Below are 22,170 nucleotides of genomic sequence, written 5' to 3' on the forward strand. Positions count from 1 at the left end.
ATATAGTCCTCAACAGCAGACTGATATATATGACATTGCCAGATATCCAAAAAAAGTCCACGGGAACTTACAAATGTAATCCTTCACGGCTTTCTCAAAGAGGTCATACACATGCTCTCTGTCCAGGCCATCCTGGGCCATGCTGATCTCGTCATGCAGCCACTCCAGCCAGAGCTCTACGAGACAAAAATACTTCCCGCATTAATATCAAAGGGTAGGCTAAGCGCAGGGACTTTACCAAGAGACATCAGCATGCAAACGTTTCATCCATCTTACACAACCTGGCGTTGTTTCCAGAAATTCACTTCTTAAAACCTGAACTAAGCACATAGGAGGTTTTATGCTTCCAAATAAGATCAAATCACTAAAATCATAATATCCTCCACCTGTTAAGCATTTTATATTTTGCAAAGCACTTTTCTCATTCAGTCTTTATCACAATCCTGTAAGGTTGGTGATAGTAACACTAATAATAATGACATCTATCTAAGGATGACAACATGCCAGGCATGTGTTAAGTGTTATACGTAGAATAGCTCATCCTATACCGTCATACATTACAATGCAGAAACTACTGTTGCTATCATTTAACTGCTAGAAAAACTGAGTCTTAGAATGTTTACATAATTTGCTTAAGGTCACACAGCTAGTAAAAGATGTAGCCAGGAATGAATCTAGGTCACCTGACTCCAGCATCTACACTCGGCAGTTATGCTTTGCAGAAGGGAAAAGGGGCAGAGTGGGATCTAGGACCAAAGTGTTCTAAGTACTGCCCAAAGATCACTTATTAATATTCATGAAGATTGAACTACAGAGTTGTTCAGTGCAATTATGTTTCTAATAAGCAAATAAGTAGAAATAACCTAAATGCCCAACTATTCTGGAACAATTAATGTATGAAACATTTACATAAAAAACTGTCTGTAAAAGTTTAAATATATTTACAATTTTCTGGTTTCAAGAGAATGGTTCAAATACATAAATAGTGAAATGGGAAATACAGAAATGAAAGCCAAGCTTAATTACATTACAAATGTTTACCATAACGTTAGAATAAAGAAATCAGAATTCAAAATCCGTGTTATATGATCATAACTACATTTTGCAAAAAACTACAAGGTAATAAACTAAAAATAGCTAACTCTGATGCGTTTTCTTCTTTCCACTACACTGAACATTCCAGGTTTTCTACAAGGAGCATGTCCCACTTTCAACATTGTAAAAAATGTGCAAGCCTTGTTTCTGTTTCTAAAAGCAGCCTGACTGCTGAAGCTTACCTTCAGTCAAGGGAAAGATTTCACTCATCTTCTCGCGGGCCATCCTCACCTTGGTAAGCTCCCCTTCCAGCCTGAGCAGTCTGATCAAGTCCACATGGCAGTTGTAGTCATAGACGTTGATAGACAACTAACAGGAAAAGAAACAAGTTGAAATTTAAAACACCATCATCAAGTAACTTAGCTTTTGTCACTACTGGTAACTACACATATACCTGCCACAAACAAAATAAATGTGCTCAGAAAACCACTGAAACAGCAACCCAGCACGTACCCACAGGTAGAAGACAAAACAATAAAAGAGGCTTTTGTAACAAACATAAAGCTCCCTCAAATCTGTTACAGTTCCTGTTAGAAGACATTTGGGTTCTCTTGGAAATAAAGGAGGCATTCTAATGAAACAAATAAAAAGTATGTGACCTTAGGTAAGTTATTTACTTTCCTAAGCTCTATTTCCTCATCTATAAAATGAGGACACTACTAGTTTCTAGCTCATACCAGGTCTTCCAAGGATTTAAAAAATTTCTACTGTTACACTGGTCTTTAAGAAAAACTAAAAAATAAAAAGGTAATTTCATAACGTCCTTTAGCACATGTGAGGTACACTGTAAGACCTCTTTTATTTTACTAAATAAAAAAGATGGAAGCCAGTTGTGGTGGCTCACATCTGTGATCCCAGCACTTTGGGAGGCTGAGGCAGGTGGATTGCTTGAGCTCAGGAGTTCGAGACCAGCCTCAGCAACACAGTCAAACCCTATCTCTACCAAAAATACAAAAAATTAGCCAGACATGGTGGCGTGCACCTGTGGTCCCAGCTACTTGGGAGGCTGAAGTGGATCACCTGAGCCTGGGAGACAGAGGTTGCAGCGAGCCGAGATCACACCACTGCACTCTAGGCCTGGGTGACAGAGCAAGACCCTATCTCAAAAAAAAAAAAAAAAAAAAAAAGATAGAAATCCCTATTAGAGAAACAAGAGTGGCAGCAGGTTGGTATCTGTTGATGCTGAGTGACAGGTACATAAAGTTTTATTTGTACATTTGAAACTTTTCAAACTAAAATTATTTTAAGTTACCATATATCTGAGACAAAGAAAAATGAAAAATATGTCACTAGCAGACCTACCCTTGAAGAATAGCTAAAGGAAGTTCTTCGAACAGAAAAGTTAAAAGAAGGAATCCTAAAGCATCAAAAAGGAAGAAAGAACAGGAAGAGCAGAAATACGGGAACTACGACAGATTATCCTCCTCTCCTCATGAGCTTTCTAAATCGTATGTAATGGAACAAACATTGTAAGAACTTCTGATACCCAACACAGTATTATTTAAAAGTGGGGATGGAAAGAGAACTGAAATGGAAGATTCCCACACTTCATTCAAGTGGTAAAACACTGATACCATGTAAGTCAACTCTGTATATTTTAATACCCAAAGCAACCACTGAGAAAACTATTCAAAGCAATTACACTAAAAATCACCTTAAATAAATCAAGATGGCTGGGCATGGTGGCTCACACCTGTAATCCCAGCACTTTGGGAGGTCAGGAGTTCAAGACCAGCCTGGCCAACATGGTGAAACCCTGTCTCTACCAAAAAATACAAAAAATTAGCTGGGTGTGGTGGCACATGCCTGTAGTCCCAGCTACTCAGGAGGCTGAGACAGGAGAATTGCTTGAACCCGGGAGGCGGAGGTTGCAGTGAGCAGAGATACAGCCTGGGTGACAAAACAAGGCTCCATCTCAAAAAAATAAATAAATAAATCAAGATGAAAATCTAAAAAATATTCAAATAATCCACAGAAAGGCAAGAAAGGAGAAACAGAAGAATGAGAAACAGAAAATAAACAGAAAATAGTAAAACGGCAGGCTTTGGTCTGAATAAACCAACAATTGCCTTAAATGCGAATGATGCATATATGCTAATTAAAAGGTAGATAATGGTAGAGTGGGTAAAAACACAACCCAACTATATGGTGAGTACAAGAAATTCATTTCAAATTCAAAGACACAGGTAAACTGGTTGAAAGGAAAAGGACAGAAAAAGATAACATGCAAGCATTAATTAAAAAGTTGAAGCGGACATATTAATATCACATAACGTAGACTTCAGAGCAAAGAAAATTACTAGAGATGAAAAGGATTATATAATGACACATAATAATAAATGGATCAATCTACCAGGAAGACATAACAATCCTAAATGTGTAGGAACCAAAGAGCGCTTGAAAATTCATGAAGCAAAAACTATTACAGAGCTCAAAGAGACACAGCAGCAATTACATTTGGCAACTTCAACATCTCCCTTTTCAGCAACTGATAAAACTACTAGACACTTGAATATGTTGAACCTGGTCAAAAAGAAGATGAATAAAAGAAAAAGAAAATTAGACAAAAGCAAATTAAAAAATTTTTAAGTTTTTAAAAAGAAAGAAAATTGTTTAATTTTTTTTTAAACTAGGCAGAACAGGGTTATAGAAGAACTCAATAACGCCGTCAAAGATCATGACCTAATTTATATAGAGAACAGCCCACCCAACAATACAGAATATGTATTTTTCTCAAGTACTTACGGAACATTCACTGAAGCCATATCCTTGGCCATAAAACAAACCTCAACAATTTAAGAGAAATGAAAACCATGCAGAGTATGTTTTGTGACCACAATGGAATCAAATTAGAAACCACTAACAGTAAGAAAATCTCTGAACACGTGAAAATTAAGTAATACACTTCTAAATAATCTGCAGGTCAAAGAGGAAGTCTCCAAGAAAATTTACAAATTAAAAAAAGTGAATGAAAATGAAATTGCAACAAATCAAAATAAGTAGGATGCTACTAAAACAGTACGGAGGAAAATTTAAAGAACTAAATTCAGTGTATAAGAAGAATTATACACCATGACCAAGTGGTATTTATTCCAGGTTTGCAAGGCTAATTCAACATTTAAAAATCAATTACTGTAATCCAGTGTATCAAAAGGCTAAAGAAAACTCATGGTATCAATAGATGCAGAAAATGCATGTGACAAAATCCAACAACCATTCATGGTTAAAACACTCAGCATGTTAGGAATAGAGGGAAACAACCTCAACCTGATAAAGAGCATCTATAAAAAATCTATCCCATAAGTTGGAATATAGGGTTACCTTAACATCATTCCTAATGGTAAAAGATTGAACACTTTCCTCCTAAAATCAAGAACAAGGCAAGGATGTCTGCTCTCACCACTCTTTTCCAACAAAGTCCTATAAGTTCTAGCCTGTTCAATAAGACAAGGAAAAGAAATAAAAGGTATACAGCTCGGAAAAATAAAACTGTCCTGATTTGTAGATGATATGGCTAAGTAGACAATCTTAAGGAACCAATTAAAAAAAAAAAAACTCCAAAAATAGTGAACTGAGCAAGGTCACAGAATATAAGATAAACATACAAAAACAAAAAAAAACCAAAAGAACATGTGGAAACCAAATTTAAAGACATAGCACCATTTACAATCACTCCAAAAAACCTAAATAATTAGGTGTATATTTTAAAAGTTTATAAAATCTGTATGCTGAAAATTACAAAATGATGAGGAAAGAAATCAAAGACCTAAAAAAAGAGACACTTCATGTTCATGGATTGAAAAACTCAACATAGTCAAGAAGTAAATTCTCCCTAAACTGACTTACAGGCTTACTGAAACTCCAATTAAAATCCCAACAAGGTTTTTTGTAGACCTAGACAAGCTTATTCTAAAATGTATATGGGATGGCAGAGGCCCTAGAATAGCTAAAAATGATCTTGAAAAAGAATAAAGTGGGAGTAATCACTCTACCTGATTGATACTAAAACCTACAATACAGCTACAATCATCAAGGCAGTGTGAGAATGGCAGAAAGATACATAGATGAAGAGAATAGAACCCAGTAACAGACCCACACAAATATGCCCAAATAATTTTTGACAAAAGCAATGCAACAGAGGAAAAAAAAGGCATTTTCAAAAAATGATGCTGGAGCAAATGGATATCCACAGGCAAAACAAATAAATACACCTTGACCTAAACTTCACGCCTTACAGAAATAACTCAAAATGGATCACACTTAAATGTGAAATGTAAATATAACATCACAAAATGTTAGGACAAGAGAAAAATTTCAAAGCAACATCAAGGATCCTTAAGGTAACAGAACTGATCTGTATCTTGACTATATCAATGTCAATACCCAGGTTATTACATATTATAGTTCTGCAAAGTGTTATCATTGAGGGAAACTGGGTAAAAAGTACACGAAAAATCTCTATTATTTCTTACAAGTGCATGGAAATCTACAATTATCTCAAAATAAAAAGGTGAATTGTTTAAAAAGCTTTTGTTGGGATATAGGGATAATTTAAGTCTGTACACCAAGACTTCATTAGTATCTACTCTTCCAACATCTGCCACATTTTAGGAATATTTCCCTCTCCAGAGACAAAAGATTACCTACGCTGCATTCAAATTACACTCTACCATCTGACAACATACCCTAATAATCCAGGTACTAGCTATTTAATTAAAATACAGAAAGACAGCCAATGAATATGATTACTTGAACTTTAGGATAAAAATCTTAACAATGAAGTAGCCAGTGAACCTTTAAATGGAGTGGGGACAAGGACCAACCATTCAGAGAATACAAATATGAAGGATTACGGGGTTTTGTTCAAGTGTTTAGATTTTAAACAAGAACTCATTATCTTTCTCTACTAATTATAATAGTAAAACCCTTCCATGGCTTCCCAGTATCCTAGGAACAATTTGCAAATCCCTGCCTCATGTGCAATCCCAGCATGCTGGGCTCATCTCTCCAGCTACATCTCAAACCACCGGCCTCTCAACATGGCAGCCAGCTTCGTGTAACTCAAACATTCCAACGTCTCTCCAACCTCAGGGCTGGGCACCTGCTGCTCCTTCAGCCCAGAAGGATCTCTCACCTTCTCTCTGCCTAGCCACCCCTTTTCATACTTCAGGTATAAACTTCACTTCCTCAGAGGGCGCCCCCGCCCCCAACCCCGGCCCCCATCTTATGCCACTCTTTCTTAAGTAGCCCCCTATATGCTGCAAGCTGTTTTCCATCTCATCATCGTGTTTATTTCCATCATGACCTAAAGGCTTCATGGGATAAGTACCTTGTATGTCTTATGCCTTGACTTGGTTAGATTCTTGACCTACCTGGCACACAGAATTCAATAAATTACATGTCAATCTCACTCAAGAGCACTAATACAAAAATCCTAAATAAAATATTAAAAAATCAGAAATGTATAAAGAGAACAATACATAATGATCAATTTGGGTCTATCCCAGGAATGCAAGGGTGTTTTTACACTACAAAATCATCCAGTATAATTTTTCCACCATCAGATTTGAGGGAAAAAAACATGATTACCTCAATGAAGAAATAGCATTTGATTAAAACATCGATTCATGAATCAAAATTAAGAATTAGCAAACTAGGAATAGAAAGGCACTTCCTTAACCTGATTTTTAAAATCTGCAATAAATATATTTTAATAACATATTTATATTTATATATTTATTATATTGTTTATTATATATTTATATTTAGTAAATTTAATAATACATTAAAATTCCTTTTAAAAAACACAAAAAGCTTCCCAGTATCGCCTTCTATTTAACCCTGTACTGGAGGTCTGGGGTTTTAACAATGAGACAAGGAAAAGAAACAGATATAGAGAAAAGAATGAGAACTGTTAATTATGGTCAGATGATATCAATGTATAGTAAACCAAAACTCATCTACAAACAAATCATTTGGAAATAACAAACAAGATTAGCAAAGTGACAAGCAATACGAGCAATGTATAAAAATCAATTATATACAAAGAGACAAATACTGTATGATTCCACTTATATGAAGTATCTAGTCAAATTCATAGAGACAGAAAACTACAATGGTAGTTATCAGGGGATTGGGAAGGAAGGAGAAGGAGAGCTGTTTAATTGGTACAGAGTTGTATATATGCAAATGAAAACTTTGGAGATCTGCTTCACAACAATGTGACTATACTTAAAACTACTAAACCATACACTTAAGAATAAGATAGCAAAGTTTACGTTATATGTTTTTTACAATAAAAAAATTACATTTCTATAAACCAGCAAGCTTTAAAATGTAATTTTAAATAGGATAGCATAAACATCAAGCACTATAAAGTACCTAGAAATACATCTAACAAAAGATGTGTGAGACCTGTATGGCAAAATGTTTTTAAACTTGATTGAAAGATATTAAAGACTTGGCCGGGGGCGGTGGCTCACACCTGTAATCCCAGCACTGTGGGAGGCCGAGGCAGGCAGATCACTTGAGTCCAGGAATTCAAGACCAGCCTGGGCAACTGGGCAAAACCCCGTCTCTACAAAAATTGTAAAAATTAGCTGAGTCTGGTGGCACATGCCTGTGGTCCCAGCTACTCGAAAGGCTGAGGTGAAAGGATCGCTTCAGCCCAGCAGGCGGAGGTTGCAGTGTGCTGAGATCATGCCACTGTACTCCAGCCTGGGCAACAGAGCAGGACCATGTCTCAAAAATAGAAAGAATATTCAATACCTAGACGAATGGAGTTATATGCATATTCTGGGTTAGAATAATCATTATGGCAAAGACGTCAATTCTCCCCTAAATAATCCATAAATTCAATGCAATTCAAATTAAAAAACCAACAGGGTTTTTCACAGACCTTGACAAAATAATTCTAAAATTTATATGAAAGAGCCAGAACACCCTGCAAGGAAAGAAAAAAAGCAGGTAGGAGGATTTGTCTTACCAGATAGCAAGCCTTAGCAATAAGTTAATCAGTGGAATTGGCACAGGATAGACAAACTGAAGAGAGAGCCCAAAACAGACCCATGCAGTTGAAAAACACTATGGCTCAGGTGGCACTTGCTGTTTCAGCTAAAATAAATTCACAACCTATGACTGTGACCCCCAGGTTGAAAAACAGTGACTTTGAGAAACTCTCTTTTTTTTTTTTGAGTCAGGGTCTCACTCTTACCCAGGCTGGAGTGCCGTGGCAGTCACAAATCACTGCAGCCTCAAATTCCCAGGCTCAAGTGATCCTCCCGCCTCAGCCTCTTGAGTAGCTGCTACTACAAGCTCATGCCACCACACATAGCTAAATGTTTTAAATTTATTTTTTGTAAACACAGGGTCTCACCATCTTGCCCAGTCTGGTCTCAAACTCCTGGGCTCAAGGGATCATCCTGCCTCAGCCTCCCAAAATGCTAGGACTACAGGTGTGAGCCACTGCATCTGGTGAGAAACTCTTGTACATGATGTGAACTGCTTTGTATTTATCAAATTACATGCCAAAAGATAATAATCAATTACAGATAAGAACATGATCTCTAAGTTTTAAATCTTAAGACTTTTAGCAATGTTCTCCTGCTTATGATTCATAAAACCTGACAAGCTGAACTCATCCGATGATCACATGATAGGCTGAAAAGCACTGGACCAGATCAGGACACAAGTGTTCTAATCCCCACTTGTTCTGTTTCCTCATCTGTACCATGAAAGAGCTGGGCTAAAGCTCTGGTTCTTAAATGGGCTATCATGACACACTGATGTTTCAAAATCACCTATCAAGTGTGTCACACAAAGTAACCGCAGTTTGGGATGTTTGAGAAGTGAAGTTTGAGAAGGATACACTTTCTTCATTAAAGAACATTCAAGGCTCTCCCCACCACATCACCAGTCTGAACTCACTAGAGTGTGCTTGCGGAGCACAAACAGGAGTGGGAGAGCACTTGCTAGTCAGTGTCACTAATATCTATGCATGCAAGTGCCCCTCACATGAACACCATGTGTAGATCAGCAGAAGAAAAAGGTATAAAAGTTGCTAAAGTCAAGAAGCTGACTTTTAAGGTGTGGCTTTTGGTGTAAACTTCTGATTTTTAGGGTAAAATGATGAAAATACTATATGTGGACAAGTACTCTGAAAGTACATATATTAAATACATACTGAAATGCACTTAAAAGAGCTATTTCCACATAGTTCAATCTATACTGATAAATGAGTACATATGCTGGTCTATTCTGGTCTTAGAACATCATTAATGACATAGATTTTTTTTTTTTTTTTTTTTGAGGTGGAATCTTGCTCTGTCACCCAGGCTGGAGTGCAGTGGTGTGATCTCAGTTCACTGCAACCTCTGCCTCCCGGGTTCAGGCGATTCTCCTGCCTCAGCCTCCCGAGTAGCTGGGATTAACAACATAGATGCTTTAAAGGAAACTTAACCAATCACAAAATGATCTGCTAACTGATTTAACTCCCTAGCAATGTGAAAAATGTGTTATACCTAGCTGTACTAGAATGGGGGAGAAATAATAGAGAGGACTGATGGAAAGAAAACAACTGGTGCAATCAAAGGCAGGGAAGGGAGAATGGAGCAGCACCTATTATGCGCCAAACTGTGCCAGGCGCTTTACGCACATTGTGCCATGCCCCACAACAGTCCCATGAGGAAAGCACTATTACAACCTTCATTTTACTAACTGGGACACCCAAGACTCTGCGAGCTGAAATAACTTGTACAAGGCCTTTCCACTACTCAATGGAAGGCTTGGGTTCAGGGTTGCAAAGCCATAGTCTCTGTACTGCTGCACTGACAAATCTGCCGAAGCCACCATGAAGTGCCACTTTTAATTTCAGCGCACAAACACATATAATGGAAAATATTTGCTTTTGTTAGACAGATACCACAGCAAACTGCCAGCTTCCATAAAATATAATCAAGGCCACGTGCAGTAGCTTGCGCCTGTGATCCGAGCACTTTGGGAGGCTGAGGCAGGAGCATCACTTCAGCTCAGAAATTCAGCACCTGCCTGGGCAACATAGTAAGAACCCATCTCTACAAAAAAAAAAATATTTTTAATTAGCCAGGCGTGGGGGTGCATGCCTGTAGTTCGAGATACTTTGGAGGATGAGCTGGGAGGATCACTTGAGCCTGGGAGGTCCTAGCTGCAGTGAGCCATGATCACACCACTACTCCAGCCTGGGCAAGAGTGAGATGCTCTCAAAAAAAATAAATAAATAAACACTGAGGGATGAGAACCAGAACTCTCAAATATGGCAAGGCCAAGTTTCTCACAGACCTATTTGGAAGCAATTCATCATTATGCTCCGCCATAAAAGCAGTTACAGCAGGAAGAAGCAGCTGTGGGATCAGGATGAGGTGGGTGGGAGGCTTGGAGAAACTGGACAAGTCCATTTCTAGACCACAGGACAAAGAGGATAAGGCCAGAGGGTCTTCAGTTCATCACTTGCCAGGTCCTATCCTGTGTGGTCACATTCTAAACTCCACCCCATCCTTGGTGATCTGTGGCAGGACAGGCAACTGCAGAGTACTAGTGGCCAGAGACCTCTGCTCTCCCCTTTCTTGCTCTTTAGCAAGCTGTGTACCCTCACCAAGGACTTAACCTCTCTGGTCCCAAATCTCTCTTTCCCCACCTCACAGAATAGGCTCATCGAAAGGCCCAGGACTAGCAGTCTGAAGAAATGACATCAACAAGGGCAGGGACACAGTCAATCTGGTACCCAGTGTCACGCTGTGTTTGCTGAATGAGTAAGACTAAATTAGCTTCAGCACACTTATTTATAAAAAGTAGAGGGCGGGCGCGGTGGCTCACGCCTGTAATTCCAGCACTTTGGGAGGCGGAGGCGGGCGGATCACGAGGTCAGGAGATCGAGACCATCCTGGCTAAAACGGTGAAACCCCATCTCTACTAAAAATAGTAAAAATTAGCCGGACTTGGTGGCGGGCGCCTGTAGTCCCAGCTACTCGGGAGGCTGAGGCAGGAGAATGGCATGAACCCGGGAGGCGGAGCTTGCAGTGAGCCGAGATCGTGCCACTGCACTCCAGCCTGGGCCACAGAGCAAGACTCCGTCTCAAAAAAGAAAAAAAAAAAAAAGTAGAAATGCTAACCACCTGCCAACCCCAACAGGTTCCTCTGACAATCAGATGTAATGGGTGGGACAAGCTATACCAATGGATGACATCACTATCTCATAACAAAAATATCAGTGCCAGAGAGAGTATTATAAGGAAACTGACACTCAGTAAGGTTTAATGAGTAAACTAGATTAGCAACTTCACATTCACTGAGTGATTTCACATCCAGTGTGGCATCTAGTCCACATTTTAAGTGTAAATCCCACTATGAATAACTTAAAGGAAATCATTTCATCATTTGTTCTGAACCTCTGTTTCTTCATCTGTAAAAAGAGAATGCGGGCCGGGCGTAGCGGCTCACACCTGTAATCTCAGCACTACGGGAGGCCAAGGTGGGTGGATCACCTGAGGTCAGGAATTCAAGAGCAGCCTGACCAACATGGTGAAACCCCGTCTCTACTAAAAATACAGAAATTAGCCGGGCGCAATGGTGCGTGCCTGGATCCCAGCTACTGGGGAGGCTGAGGCAGGAGAATCGCTTGAACCAGGGCGGCAGAGGTTGCAGTGACACGAGATGGTGCCATTGCACTCCAGTCTGGGTGACAGGGCGAGACTCTGTCTCAAAAAAAAAAAAAAAAAAAAGAGAGAGAATGTGCTCCATCTCTTCTGTTTGCCCCCTCCAAAAAACACCCTACCCTCTCCTCCCTGCCCTGTGTCCCCGAGTATAGACCTCATGTACAGGTTTCCTGGCTCTCCAGCTTCCGGATGGGTCTGCCCAGCAGGAGGCACCAGCAGAAGTTTGGTGGGAGGAAGAAAGAGAGGTCAGGGTATTTCTTCCCCCACCTCAATCCTTGACAGGAAACTGGGGCTGCTTCCCTTGAACAAAGTTATCAGCAGGTCTCAGGTGCCCTCTCCACACAATTCAGATCACACCCTTCACCCCTTCCAGCCCAAAGATGGACACCAGGTTCTGGAGTTATCAGCCATGGGATACTAAACTTTCACTCCCGATTTCCCTACCCACACCTTTATTGACTTTCTCTCAGATCATCCTAATTTAAATGTGCCACCTATTTCCTGCTGAGATCCTGGATTATACAGTAGATATCACCACCTCATAAGGTTACAAGTGAGAGACCATGTTATGACTAGATGCTAGGCACTGAGCTATGGTTACTGTTACAACAATTATATTATGCAGAAATTGTTGCTCCCAATCTGCAGATAAGGAAGTCGAGAGGGTGAGAGAAATTAAGAAATTCTTACAAGCACATACAAGAGTTGAATAGCTAGAACTGAGGCCTTAACCTCCAGAACCAGAAACCTTTCCATTTCTATTATCACCATCGCGGTCAATATTTTTCTTACCACAAGTTTCATCATCGCCGTCATTCCTACATAACAAAATAACACTCTCTTGCGAATGAGTTTATTTCTACTGTTGGACGTGTGGTTAAGAGTGGGAGTTCTGGAATGGGATCAAAGTACAAGGCCTGACTTGCAGAAAGTGTTATCCTGAGCAAGAGACTTTCCTCCACGAGCCTCAGTTTCCTCCAGTAAAATGGGGATAGATAACAGGGCTTCCTTCACAGGGTCGTGGCGAGGATTCAATGAGATAACGTTTGCAAGGCAATGGGCAGGCAGTAAGCACTCAAATCCGACAGGAGCTACTGTCACGAAAAGCGGGTTTGCAGCCTTGGCGGCTTTATCGCCGCCGAGGACTAGGGAGGCGGGCCAGGACATGGGGACCCGAGGACCTGAAAGACTGGAAGATGCCCGCTGCCCACCCCCGGGCCCACCTGCTCCTCCAGTCTCTCAATCTCCAGCTGGTTTTTCTCCTCCTCTTCGTCATATTCCCACTCGTACTCCCCGGGGGAGCTCTCCGCGGAGGAAGCCATGGCGTACTCATCCCCATCGCTCTCGCTCACGCCTTCCTCCTGCTGATCCCACGCTGGCCCCATGGTCTTGTATGTCGCAGCGGCCACAGCCCGCGATAACACCTTCCTCCTTGTCCTAGCCGCCTTAACCTCATCCTCCTCTCCGTCAGCCTTGGGCCCAGCCTTGGACTCAGCCTCGGGTTCTGAAGCCGAGGTTTCGGCCGCAGTCGCCATCTTGCGCTTCTAATGACTCTCGGGTCTTCCCGCGGCCGCGGAAGACAGGCTGAGGCAGAAGCTGCCCGCGGCGCGCGCCTTATCAAAAGCCCGTTTTCTTGCCATTGAAAGAGAAACTGGGAACTTAGATAACGGGAAAATCTCCACATACACTAAATTCACATTATTTTATACCCTTGTAAAAGCTCCCACCAGATAAAAAAACTCATTATAATGGCATGCGTTCCGCCACAACTTCGGACAGAAGTTGGGTCTTTGGGCAGGAAGTGGAAGCCATAGAGGAAGTCATGGAGCGAGAGTGATGTCTGTAGTGAAGAATTTGGCGCCATCTTGAGAAGGTCAAAGTGATTCTTCGATTAAATGCCTTACTTATCGCCTAGTGTGACCTGGCGCTTGGGTTTACTCTCCCCAGCAACTGCGCCTCAAACGCAAAGAAAACTGCAGGTCCTCGGGGAAGGATCGATTTCACCATTCAAGAGAAAAATCCATTTCCCAGATTCCTCCCCTTTATGTAAACGTCTGGTACCTAGTAGACGTTAAATACACGTGAGTTTTCCGGTTTTATAAGATCACATACTGCAAACCAACAGTAAATTACATTAATACGCATTTCTTTAGAAATTCTTAATTGCTAGGCACTGACATATAAATTGAGTTTGCTGTTTAGAGAGAAAAATAGACATACTTTTTTTTTCAATCAGGACATGGTATTCGTTTCCTTCTTAAGCTTCCCACTTTTGAGGTAGGAAAGTATTGGTGTGTGTCTCTATCTCTACCTTGCTCCCTCATTAGCAGGCTTAATGGGCAGGAATTATGTCTGTTTTGCTTTCCGTTGGATCCCCGGGTCTAGTAGAGCGCCTTGACACATAGTAGGTACTCGACACAGATGCTGGCTTCATGATGAAGCAATTGTCCTCGAATTAATACAAAAGGGAAGATTCAGACTTAGCGAGCCGGTACCATTCGTCTAGGGACACACAGCCAGGAAGGAACCGAACCAGGATTCTAACCCAGGATTACCCAAGTTCGAATTCTAATTGAACATAAGTCCTTAGCGACCTTGGACGGAGTTACTAAACTGCCCTGAATCTCGGCTTCCTTAGCTGCAAAATAGGGTTAGGAAAAGTGGACTCGGTGCTCCTCTGCGCCGCATTCCCGCAGCGGGCTTTGTGAAAGCGAACTTGAGCCCCACACTGCAGAAGCCTGAGGTCCTGTCTCAACCAGAATCCAGCACCCAGGACAAGCCCTCCAGCGACTTCAGACCTTCCCGCTCCCGACCCCGCCCGCCCCCGAGAGGCGTGGTCAAGGCGGGGCCAGAAGGCGGACGCGTGCACGGAGCGGTAAGGCGCAGGCGCAAAGCTTCGGTGACGACAGAGAGGCGCGCTCCCAGCTCGGAGCCGACTCGCAGACGCGCCCCGCCCCTCGGCGTCGCTCTGGACTGGCGCAGGCGCAAGCCGGCAAGATGGCGGCGGCTGGGGCTGGCCGTCTGAGGCGGGCGGCATCGGCTCTGCTGCTGCGGAGCCCCCGCCTGCCCGCCCGGGAGCTGTCGGCCCCGGCCCGACTCTATCACAAGAAGGTAGGGACAAAAGAGGCGACGCGCGGAATGCCGACTCGGCGGAGGCCTGGGCTGGAGGGGCGGCCGCGGGGTTCTGCGCAGCTAGGACTGGGAGCTGTCCCCTCCTACGTCTTTGCCCTGACTCGCTTTCCCTTGCTGCGCAGTGGGGCTCACTGCAACTGATAAACAACAGTTACCGCTCATCGGGCGGCGACTTCCAGGGGGCCCCGCCGCTGGCCGCGACTTCGTGCGTCCCAATTTTAAATTCGCCAACAGCCCAGGAGGCAGGGTCCTGTTGGGACTTGTCTTTCTGAGTCCAGGGACAGACACACCCCCGGAGCGGGCTCCGGCTTCAGCCACTCCGCTGCCCTGGCCAGATGACCTTGGGCTAGTCACTGCGCCTCTCTGAACCTGTTTCCCCAGGTGTAAATGGGGGGCTCTCAGCTGTCCCTTACAAAGGATACTGTGCGTGGAGTCCTGGCATGGTTCCTGGCACATAGGCCCCAGCACGAGGAGACCGTTTCTGTTACTGCTTTAGGAGTGCATAGGGGAGTCAGGCTTGTAACCAACATGCGTAATGTTTTTGTTTTGTTTGGGGGGTTTTTTGGCGGGGAAGGAGGGATAGATTCATAGTCTGCAGCCCCTTGCTGTCTGGTGGCACAAAGTCCCCCAGACGTGAGACTCCCACTCGAGAAACAACTAAAGAATGCCATAAATCAACGTGGCACAAAAGGCCCCTACATTAGATACTATCCTGAGGTCCCTTTTACTTGGAGTCAAAATCCTTAGTCAGATGGGGGGAAAAGGGGACTGGAAGATCGGCGTGCTTACTACTAACCAGTAACCAAACCTCAAGGTTATTAAGGCCTTCTCTGTGCCAGTTCGAATGGATGTTTATTCTGATCTGGCTTCTGCCCTTTCTCCAAGGGCTTCTTCACTCCTCCCCCTCCCGGGGGTGTGTTTTGTTGAGGGTACACCCTGAAGAAACTTGGACTAGCAGCCTTTCAGCAGCCAGGGTGCGCTGCTGCACCAGGGTGATGACAGGCTGTGAAATACGGTAATGGCACTGTTTTTATTTTAAAAGACACATAAACGTACACATTCCATAGCATTGTTCCCTGTGTAACAGTCACCTTAAGGCTTCTAAGAAAGCTTTCCCTCCCTGGGCCATGGTTATTTTTAGAATTTTTAAATAGTAATCATCCTTTGAGGATGGATTTTATTTGAAAATAACAAAACTGCTGTTTGAGCCCAAGTCTGGTGATGTAGGTGGGTGAAAGTCAAGTATTTTTGTAAAAACCCTATGGAACTAAGACATGGATTTCACTGATTTTTTTTTTCTTCTAGGTATCTCAAATCTGTGAAGTATTGTAGAGGAGACACAAAAGGAATTGGGGGTCACAAATGGTTCTCATTGACATGAGTGTAGACCTTTCTACTCAGGTGAAATTTGGTATTTAGTGATTGCCTGCCAGGTTCAAGATGCTGACCGAGGAGCTTACCATCAAACCAGAGACCAGTACCAATAGAGAGTGAACATGATTTATCTTAACCCTCTCATTTTAGGTTGTTGATCATTATGAAAATCCTAGAAACGTGGGGTCCCTTGACAAGACATCTAAAAATGTTGGAACTGGACTGGTGGGGGCTCCAGCATGTGGTGACGTAATGAAATTACAGGTATGGCTAGTGTTTTTTAATAGTGATAACAATAATCCCTTTAAGTTTACAAAGCACTTGCGCATTTCACTTGGTCTCCATCTTTATTCCTGTGAGATCTCCAAGCATTTCACTTGGTCTCCATTCCTGTGAGATGGGATGAGTCCATGTTAGATACTGGAGCAGGGCCTCAATCGTAGCTCTCCTGCTAGGCTAGTGTACTATGCCAACTTTTTCCAAAATAGAAAAGTAATCTCATTTTTGTACTCACTGTATCAGTTTAAATTCCAACTTCAGCCAACTAAAGAGTTTTGTGAATTTTACTGATCAAAGGAAAATCCCAGTGAGCTAGCAGTCCCCAATGAAACAAGAAACACAGTAAATTAAACCTGTCCCCAGATTGGGGGAAACATGAAAATAGTGTCTAGTGCTTTGGGTAAACTGTAGTTGTAGCGCCAATCTGCTGCTTCATGGTGAGTGGGCAGCTTGTCAGAGGTCTTCATACCTATCTTGGAATACAGAAACAAAACAGGAGGAAACCACTAAGTGTAATCTGCTGCCCAAGAAAAAAGTATTAACCAGAGACCTTTATTGTGGACTCTGTCAGTGTTTAAAGAGGCAGATTGCCCCAGCAGCTGTGAGCAGACTTCCACAAATAGAAGTTCATAGCCAACATGCAGGCCAGAGTCACAAAACAAAAGAATATTGGAGTGGAGGGACATATTTTTCAGCTGATCTTTGTCAGTTGGGCCTGGATAGTTGTCCCTGCATTTCACTTTTCATCACTGAGCTCTTTGAAACAAGGCAAAGTCAGTAATTAATGTCATCACTTAGTGTGGAAAGCAAGCCCAAAGCCCTTGGGGAAGGCCCCGGTGAACCTTCGTGAGTGCCAGGTTCCAGAGGGTGGTCCCAGGACTCACCACTTAACTCTTGTCTCTTTTCTAGATTCAAGTGGATGAAAAGGGGAAGATTGTGGATGCTAGGTTTAAAACATTTGGCTGTGGTTCCGCAATTGCCTCCAGCTCATTAGCCACTGAATGGGTGAAAGGAAAGACGGTAAGGTGGCTCACAAATCTAATGGGTCAAAAACAAGTAACCATGATTTTTTTTTAATATTCTAAATTTTTAAAATTTCTCCTATGCAGATGTTGATTATATTATCATTTCTTCAAATTGGGAATTATGGATCATTCTACTAGGTGTTGTTTGGGTTTTTTTCTTGTTGATCATTTTTATTTTTTTGTTTGTTTGGGTGTTAATTACATATAAAAAAGATCCTCACCTGTCCCTCTAACAAAATAGAATTTAAAAGAAATCTTTGGCTTTCTCTAAGGTTACCAGTGCTCTTATAATTTCTCAAGTCAGAGAGTTGTTATAAGGTAGTTATTTTCTTGTTTATTTCCTCTCATGTTTCAGGAAGGGTTCTAGGTGGCTTTCAAGAATTGGTGAAATAAACTAGCCTGTGTTAAAAGAGGGATTAAATAATCAAAAAGACAGCAAGGGTGGGGGCAAAGTGAACAATGAAATCAGAACAGTGATCCAGGTGGCTGATCGCAAGCCCTCTAAAGGCAGAGATAATAAAGAGCTAGAACTTCTTTTTCATCCCTTTGTCTCCCAAGTGTCTTTCCCTGATAGCTGCAGAGGTCAAAGGTTCCAAACACAGTGAAGAGCTGGACTTTCTAAAATCCAGTTGCTGTCAAAACCTCTCAGAAAAGCCAACCAGCAAGGCACTCATCTTTGCTGCCCCAAGGGACCAGGTTCAGGGAGCTGAGTCACAGAGGAGCATGCTTGGAAGCTGGCCAGCTCCACAGCAGAGCAGTTTGCCAGGCCACGTGCCACCTGCTTCCTATGGCTCACGGCCTTCTGGCTGGCAAGCCCCTGCGGGCCAGGAAGCTCAGACCTAACCTGCTGTGGCAGGAGGTAGCTCTGAAGTGATTTGTCAGGAACTGTCCTCAGGTGAAGGGAGAAATGAGACAAGGCACTTTTGCTCCCAGAACCTGGCCCTTAGGGGACTGTGAATTGTGATCAGAAAATGGGAGAGAGGACATTTCTTTAACCTTGAGATCTCCCATCTGAGTTTCAGGAGCAGAACCTGAATCAACCAAGAAGGGTTAGCAGAATTGGGAAACTGAATGATAGACATAGTCAAAGAGTCTGGCTGTTGGGAAATCTGGTTTTCTGTAAGGCAGTGGGGCACTGTTCTACATGGGCAAGGATCTGCCTGCCTCACATTATCCCCCAGGGCTGTCAACCAGACCCCAGGCATCCTCTTTAGTTGATCTGGAGGAGATGCTCCTATAGGCAAAGGGGACACCAAAGAGAGCATTCGGCCTGACTCGGCTGTGCCACTGCCACTGTGCTACTTACCTGACATCTTCCCAACCTCTCTGATGCCATTCGGCACTTCTAGTCAAAAGGATTTAGGCTAACATTTCGTATGAGGACATCGGAGAAGCTGATATTCACAAAACCAGCATAGGAAATCACTACCTTTTAAGGAAAAGATTCCTGTTACAGGCCACAAGCAGATCCCTAAGAGACTTCTCACAGGTTCCACCCCTGACTTAGAGAAGTGTCTGGGCTGTCTTTGCTTACCCAAGCCAGGCAGTGCAGCTGTGTGTACTTCATGCTTGAGAATCCCAGCTGCAGCTTTGATAAAGTGGGAGTCCTGAGAAGACCCTTAGCCGTTTGAGTTATTAAACAGAAATCATCCCCACCAACCCTGAGAGCCTCTTTGGCCTCCCTTTTTTATTGTCTGGCCCTCACAAGATAAAGTGTTGCTAAAACTGCCCATCTTTCCATTATGCCTCTCAGGTGGAGGAAGCCTTGACTATCAAAAACACAGATATCGCCAAGGAGCTCTGCCTTCCTCCCGTGAAACTGCACTGCTCCAGTAAGTCTCTGCTCTCCATACCAGTCAGCTGGGACATTTGGCAGTAATTTCAACTTGGTTTGCAACAGTCCTTTTAGATCATGGAGCCCACGTTTGTAACCCTCAGAATTAGAGCTCATGAGTCTGTCCTTATAACCTGCAGAGGGTTAGAGCCCCCATGGTCTCACATTCATCCCTAAGAGAATCATGCCAGAAGGAGGTATGCACCAGCCATCATACTGAGCACTTGATGGGCGTAACTTCTAAACCTCACAAATATCCTTGAGTGCACAGTAGATGTCATTACTTCCCTCTTACGGATGAGGAAGCTAAGGCTTGGGTTGAGACGCCCACATCACATGGCTAATAAGTGGAAGAGCCAGAATTTAAGCTCCAATCTTTGATTTCAGAATCTGTGCTGTTTCCAGCAGAGGAGAAAACTCAGCTTTCGCCATAATCCTGTTTCCTGTGTATTTCTTCACTTCCTGTCTGGATGGAATTCCTGTCGGGGTCTGCATCTGTATATATGGAACAACTAAGCCCAGTTGTACAATGTCCCCCTCCCTGCTATCCTAAAAAAAAGCCCAGATGCCTTAAGACTTGTACTTGGCTTTCCAGTTTGGTCTCTGTATTAAATCTAATGCTTTTTCCATCATTTCTTAACCTTCTCAGGGAAAGAAGGAATGAGAAACATTAGCCTTAATGCATCGATGGAGGTTTACTAACCAAATTAGTTAAAAATCAGCAGAGAGTCAGGCCTCTTGCCAAGGTAATACTCACAGCAGAAGAGCCAGGTGCCGGGGCAGACACACTAACTCATTCTTCAGGAAGCCTGGTCAGACCTAAGTTCTTTCCACTTGATCTGGAATTTTAAGTACCCATAAAGAAAGGTCATCACTTGTAAACATTTTCACATGGTTTCAGGAAATCCCCAGCCCTTTTATTAGGCCTTTTTAGGTACTGAAACCTTTAGCTGATGTTCTCTGTTATTTGCTTGCTTTCTGCTGTCACTCCAGCTCTCTGTTTTTATTTTCCCCATAGCCTCACTTTGAATATTGACTCCTAAATAAAAGTGGTCAAACTCTCGATCACTAGAGGGTGATGTGGCAAATGCCATCCCATCAACAGATTGACATGATCTTTTTTCCAAAGGGCATGTCAACTTTTTTATCATGACAAGATTTTGTCCAAAGCTAGACTTTGATGGGAGCAGGCAAGAAGTAACATTTCCTGTGTCCCTACTATGTGTCAGACATCTTCTGTAAGTCCCCACACTATCCTGGCAAGAAAAGCATGATTATCCCAGTTCTATAGAAAAGAAAGTAGGGTCAAAGAGGCTAAGGAACTAGCCTGGGATCACAGATTTTTAACCCTAGTCTGTCTCCAGGATCACCCGCAGGAGTAACTCAGCTCAGGAAGCAGCTGCTGACGTGCCCGGCAACTCCTCACCCCAGCTTTCTGGCTTGGTTACTCCATTAGTCCCCACCAGCACCACTTCCTCCCAGCTCTTAAAGATTCTATTCCCAAGTCCATTTCTTTCACATCTAGAAACTTAGGCTTCTTTCCTTCCATTACTTCCAGTGCTGGCTGAAGATGCAATCAAGGCCGCCCTGGCTGATTACAAATTGAAACAAGAACCCAAAAAAGGAGAGGCAGAGAAGAAATGAGCCCTCCCTCGGCGAAGCCTCCAGCAGGCCACACCAGCTGTTTCCCACCTGCTGTGCAGTCACCTTAGATGTTCAGAAGCCGCTTCCTCTCCACTGAAGAGCTATGAGATACGCACAATACTTGCTGTTCACGTTATGACTCTCATGCAAGCAAAATACACAGTTTCATTGTTCTGAATCCTGTGGTTTCTTTCAGCCCACTTTTATCGCCTTAACCTAGTTAATGTGTATTTTGAATTGTGTGTATGACCTCAGAACTGAAATTGATAATGAAGTTGCAAGTTTTGATAGCCCGTGAAGTGCATAAGTATCTAATTTTACCTGAATTGATTTGGGGGGAAATTACCAGTAGAATGCCTTGGTCTGAATATTTGATAGAACCAATTGTTGTACATAAAACAGATCTGCGCATATATATATATATATATATATGTATAAAAAATAATAAAATAATGGAAGATGATGGTGTTCTCTAGTAAGCCTTGTCTCTTGGGCCCATCATTCACCCTGAAGTGGTGCCCAAAGCCCCTTGGGGTTCCCAGAGGTTGGACCGCAGTGACATACACAGCTCTCCAAGCAAACAAAGACAAATATACGTAATATTTTTTGGAACAAGGATGAAAGGAGATGATTATCGCTTGTCATTGTTCTTTGTGTGATAGTAGTTGAAAGCTCAAAGTAAGTCTTGAAGATTCTTTCTGTAATTTCACTGGTTGCTCAAATCTAAAAAGCATTAGCTTGGCACCCTAAAGCGGTGGACCAGATACATGAAGAGCACCTCGGGAATGAGTTTAAAATGCGGATTTCTAGGCCCAAGTTTCTGACTTCTGTCTGGGCAGGTAATTCCAGAGCCCCTGACTTTTAAGAACCTCTTGGGTTTTTTGTGGTCGTAGATGAGCCAAACTTTAGGGAAGAAACTTCTGAATGCTGTGTTCTGCATAGATGTAGTATCTTAAGTGGTTCGTTCTGAACTATCTGTACCTGCATAGTACACCTAAGGTTGTTTGAAAAACACTCATCCAGCCGGGCGCAGTGGCTCACACCTGTAATCCCAGCACTTTGGGAGGCCAAGGCGGGTGGATCACGAGGTCAAGAGTTC

The 22,170-nt window shown here is 42.7% G+C and overlaps 2 protein-coding genes across 12 annotated transcripts in view; one reads left to right on the forward strand and one right to left on the reverse strand.

Moving 5' to 3' along the window:
- SART3 (spliceosome associated factor 3, U4/U6 recycling protein) overlaps positions 1-13,643 on the reverse strand; it is a 39,236-nt gene extending 25,593 nt beyond the window's left edge. For all 4 annotated transcript variants that reach the window (XM_016924118.3, XM_001163755.6, XM_016924117.3 and 1 more), the window contains exons 1-3: positions 13,007-13,643; positions 1,278-1,404; positions 72-176 (exon numbers count right to left, since the gene is read on the reverse strand). In XM_016924118.3, coding sequence (XP_016779607.1) covers positions 72-176; positions 1,278-1,404; positions 13,007-13,318 — 544 coding nt within the window. In that variant the 5' untranslated portion in view covers positions 13,319-13,643. The remainder of the gene's footprint in view (positions 1-71; positions 177-1,277; positions 1,405-13,006) is intronic.
- On the forward strand, positions 13,615-21,534 carry ISCU (iron-sulfur cluster assembly enzyme). Of its 8 annotated transcripts, none has more exons than XR_010148144.1 (7): positions 14,687-14,894; positions 16,440-16,553; positions 17,478-17,588; positions 19,347-19,425; positions 19,815-19,914; positions 20,077-20,173; positions 20,986-21,249. XR_010148144.1 is itself a non-coding variant. In XM_063786031.1 (7 exons), the coding sequence occupies exons 3-7, from the start codon at positions 16,278-16,280 to the stop codon at positions 21,069-21,071; spliced, it is 429 nt and encodes a 142-aa protein (XP_063642101.1). In that variant the 5' UTR covers positions 14,754-14,894; positions 15,801-15,930; positions 16,221-16,277; the 3' UTR covers positions 21,072-21,534. The 8 variants fall into 8 exon arrangements, 6 of the variants coding, with proteins under 6 accessions (XP_509343.2, XP_054520619.1, XP_003313959.1 ...); XM_063786031.1 differs by lacking the exons at positions 19,815-19,914; positions 20,077-20,173 and adding exons at positions 15,801-15,930; positions 16,221-16,316 and having other exon boundaries at positions 14,754-14,894; positions 20,986-21,534; XM_054664644.2 differs by lacking the exon at positions 19,815-19,914 and having other exon boundaries at positions 14,577-14,894; positions 20,986-21,534.
- The last annotated feature ends 636 nt before the right edge of the window (positions 21,535-22,170 follow it).

Source organism: Pan troglodytes, chromosome 10 (assembly GCF_028858775.2).
Source record: "Pan troglodytes isolate AG18354 chromosome 10, NHGRI_mPanTro3-v2.0_pri, whole genome shotgun sequence".
Taxonomy (NCBI): Eukaryota; Metazoa; Chordata; class Mammalia; order Primates; family Hominidae; genus Pan; species Pan troglodytes.

What these genes read in the sequence shown, in the direction of transcription:
- ISCU (XM_509343.5), top strand. Translation starts at nt 14,781, where the DNA reads ATGGCGGCGGCTGGGGCTGGCCGTCTGAGGCGGGCGGCATCGGCTCTG. An exon ending in CCCGACTCTATCACAAGAAG is followed by an intron (nt 14,895 to 16,439) that starts GTAGGGACAAAA and finishes CTCTCATTTTAG; the next exon opens with GTTGTTGATCATTATGAAAA. An exon ending in AATGGGTGAAAGGAAAGACG is followed by an intron (nt 17,589 to 19,346) that starts GTAAGGTGGCTC and finishes TATGCCTCTCAG; the next exon opens with GTGGAGGAAGCCTTGACTAT.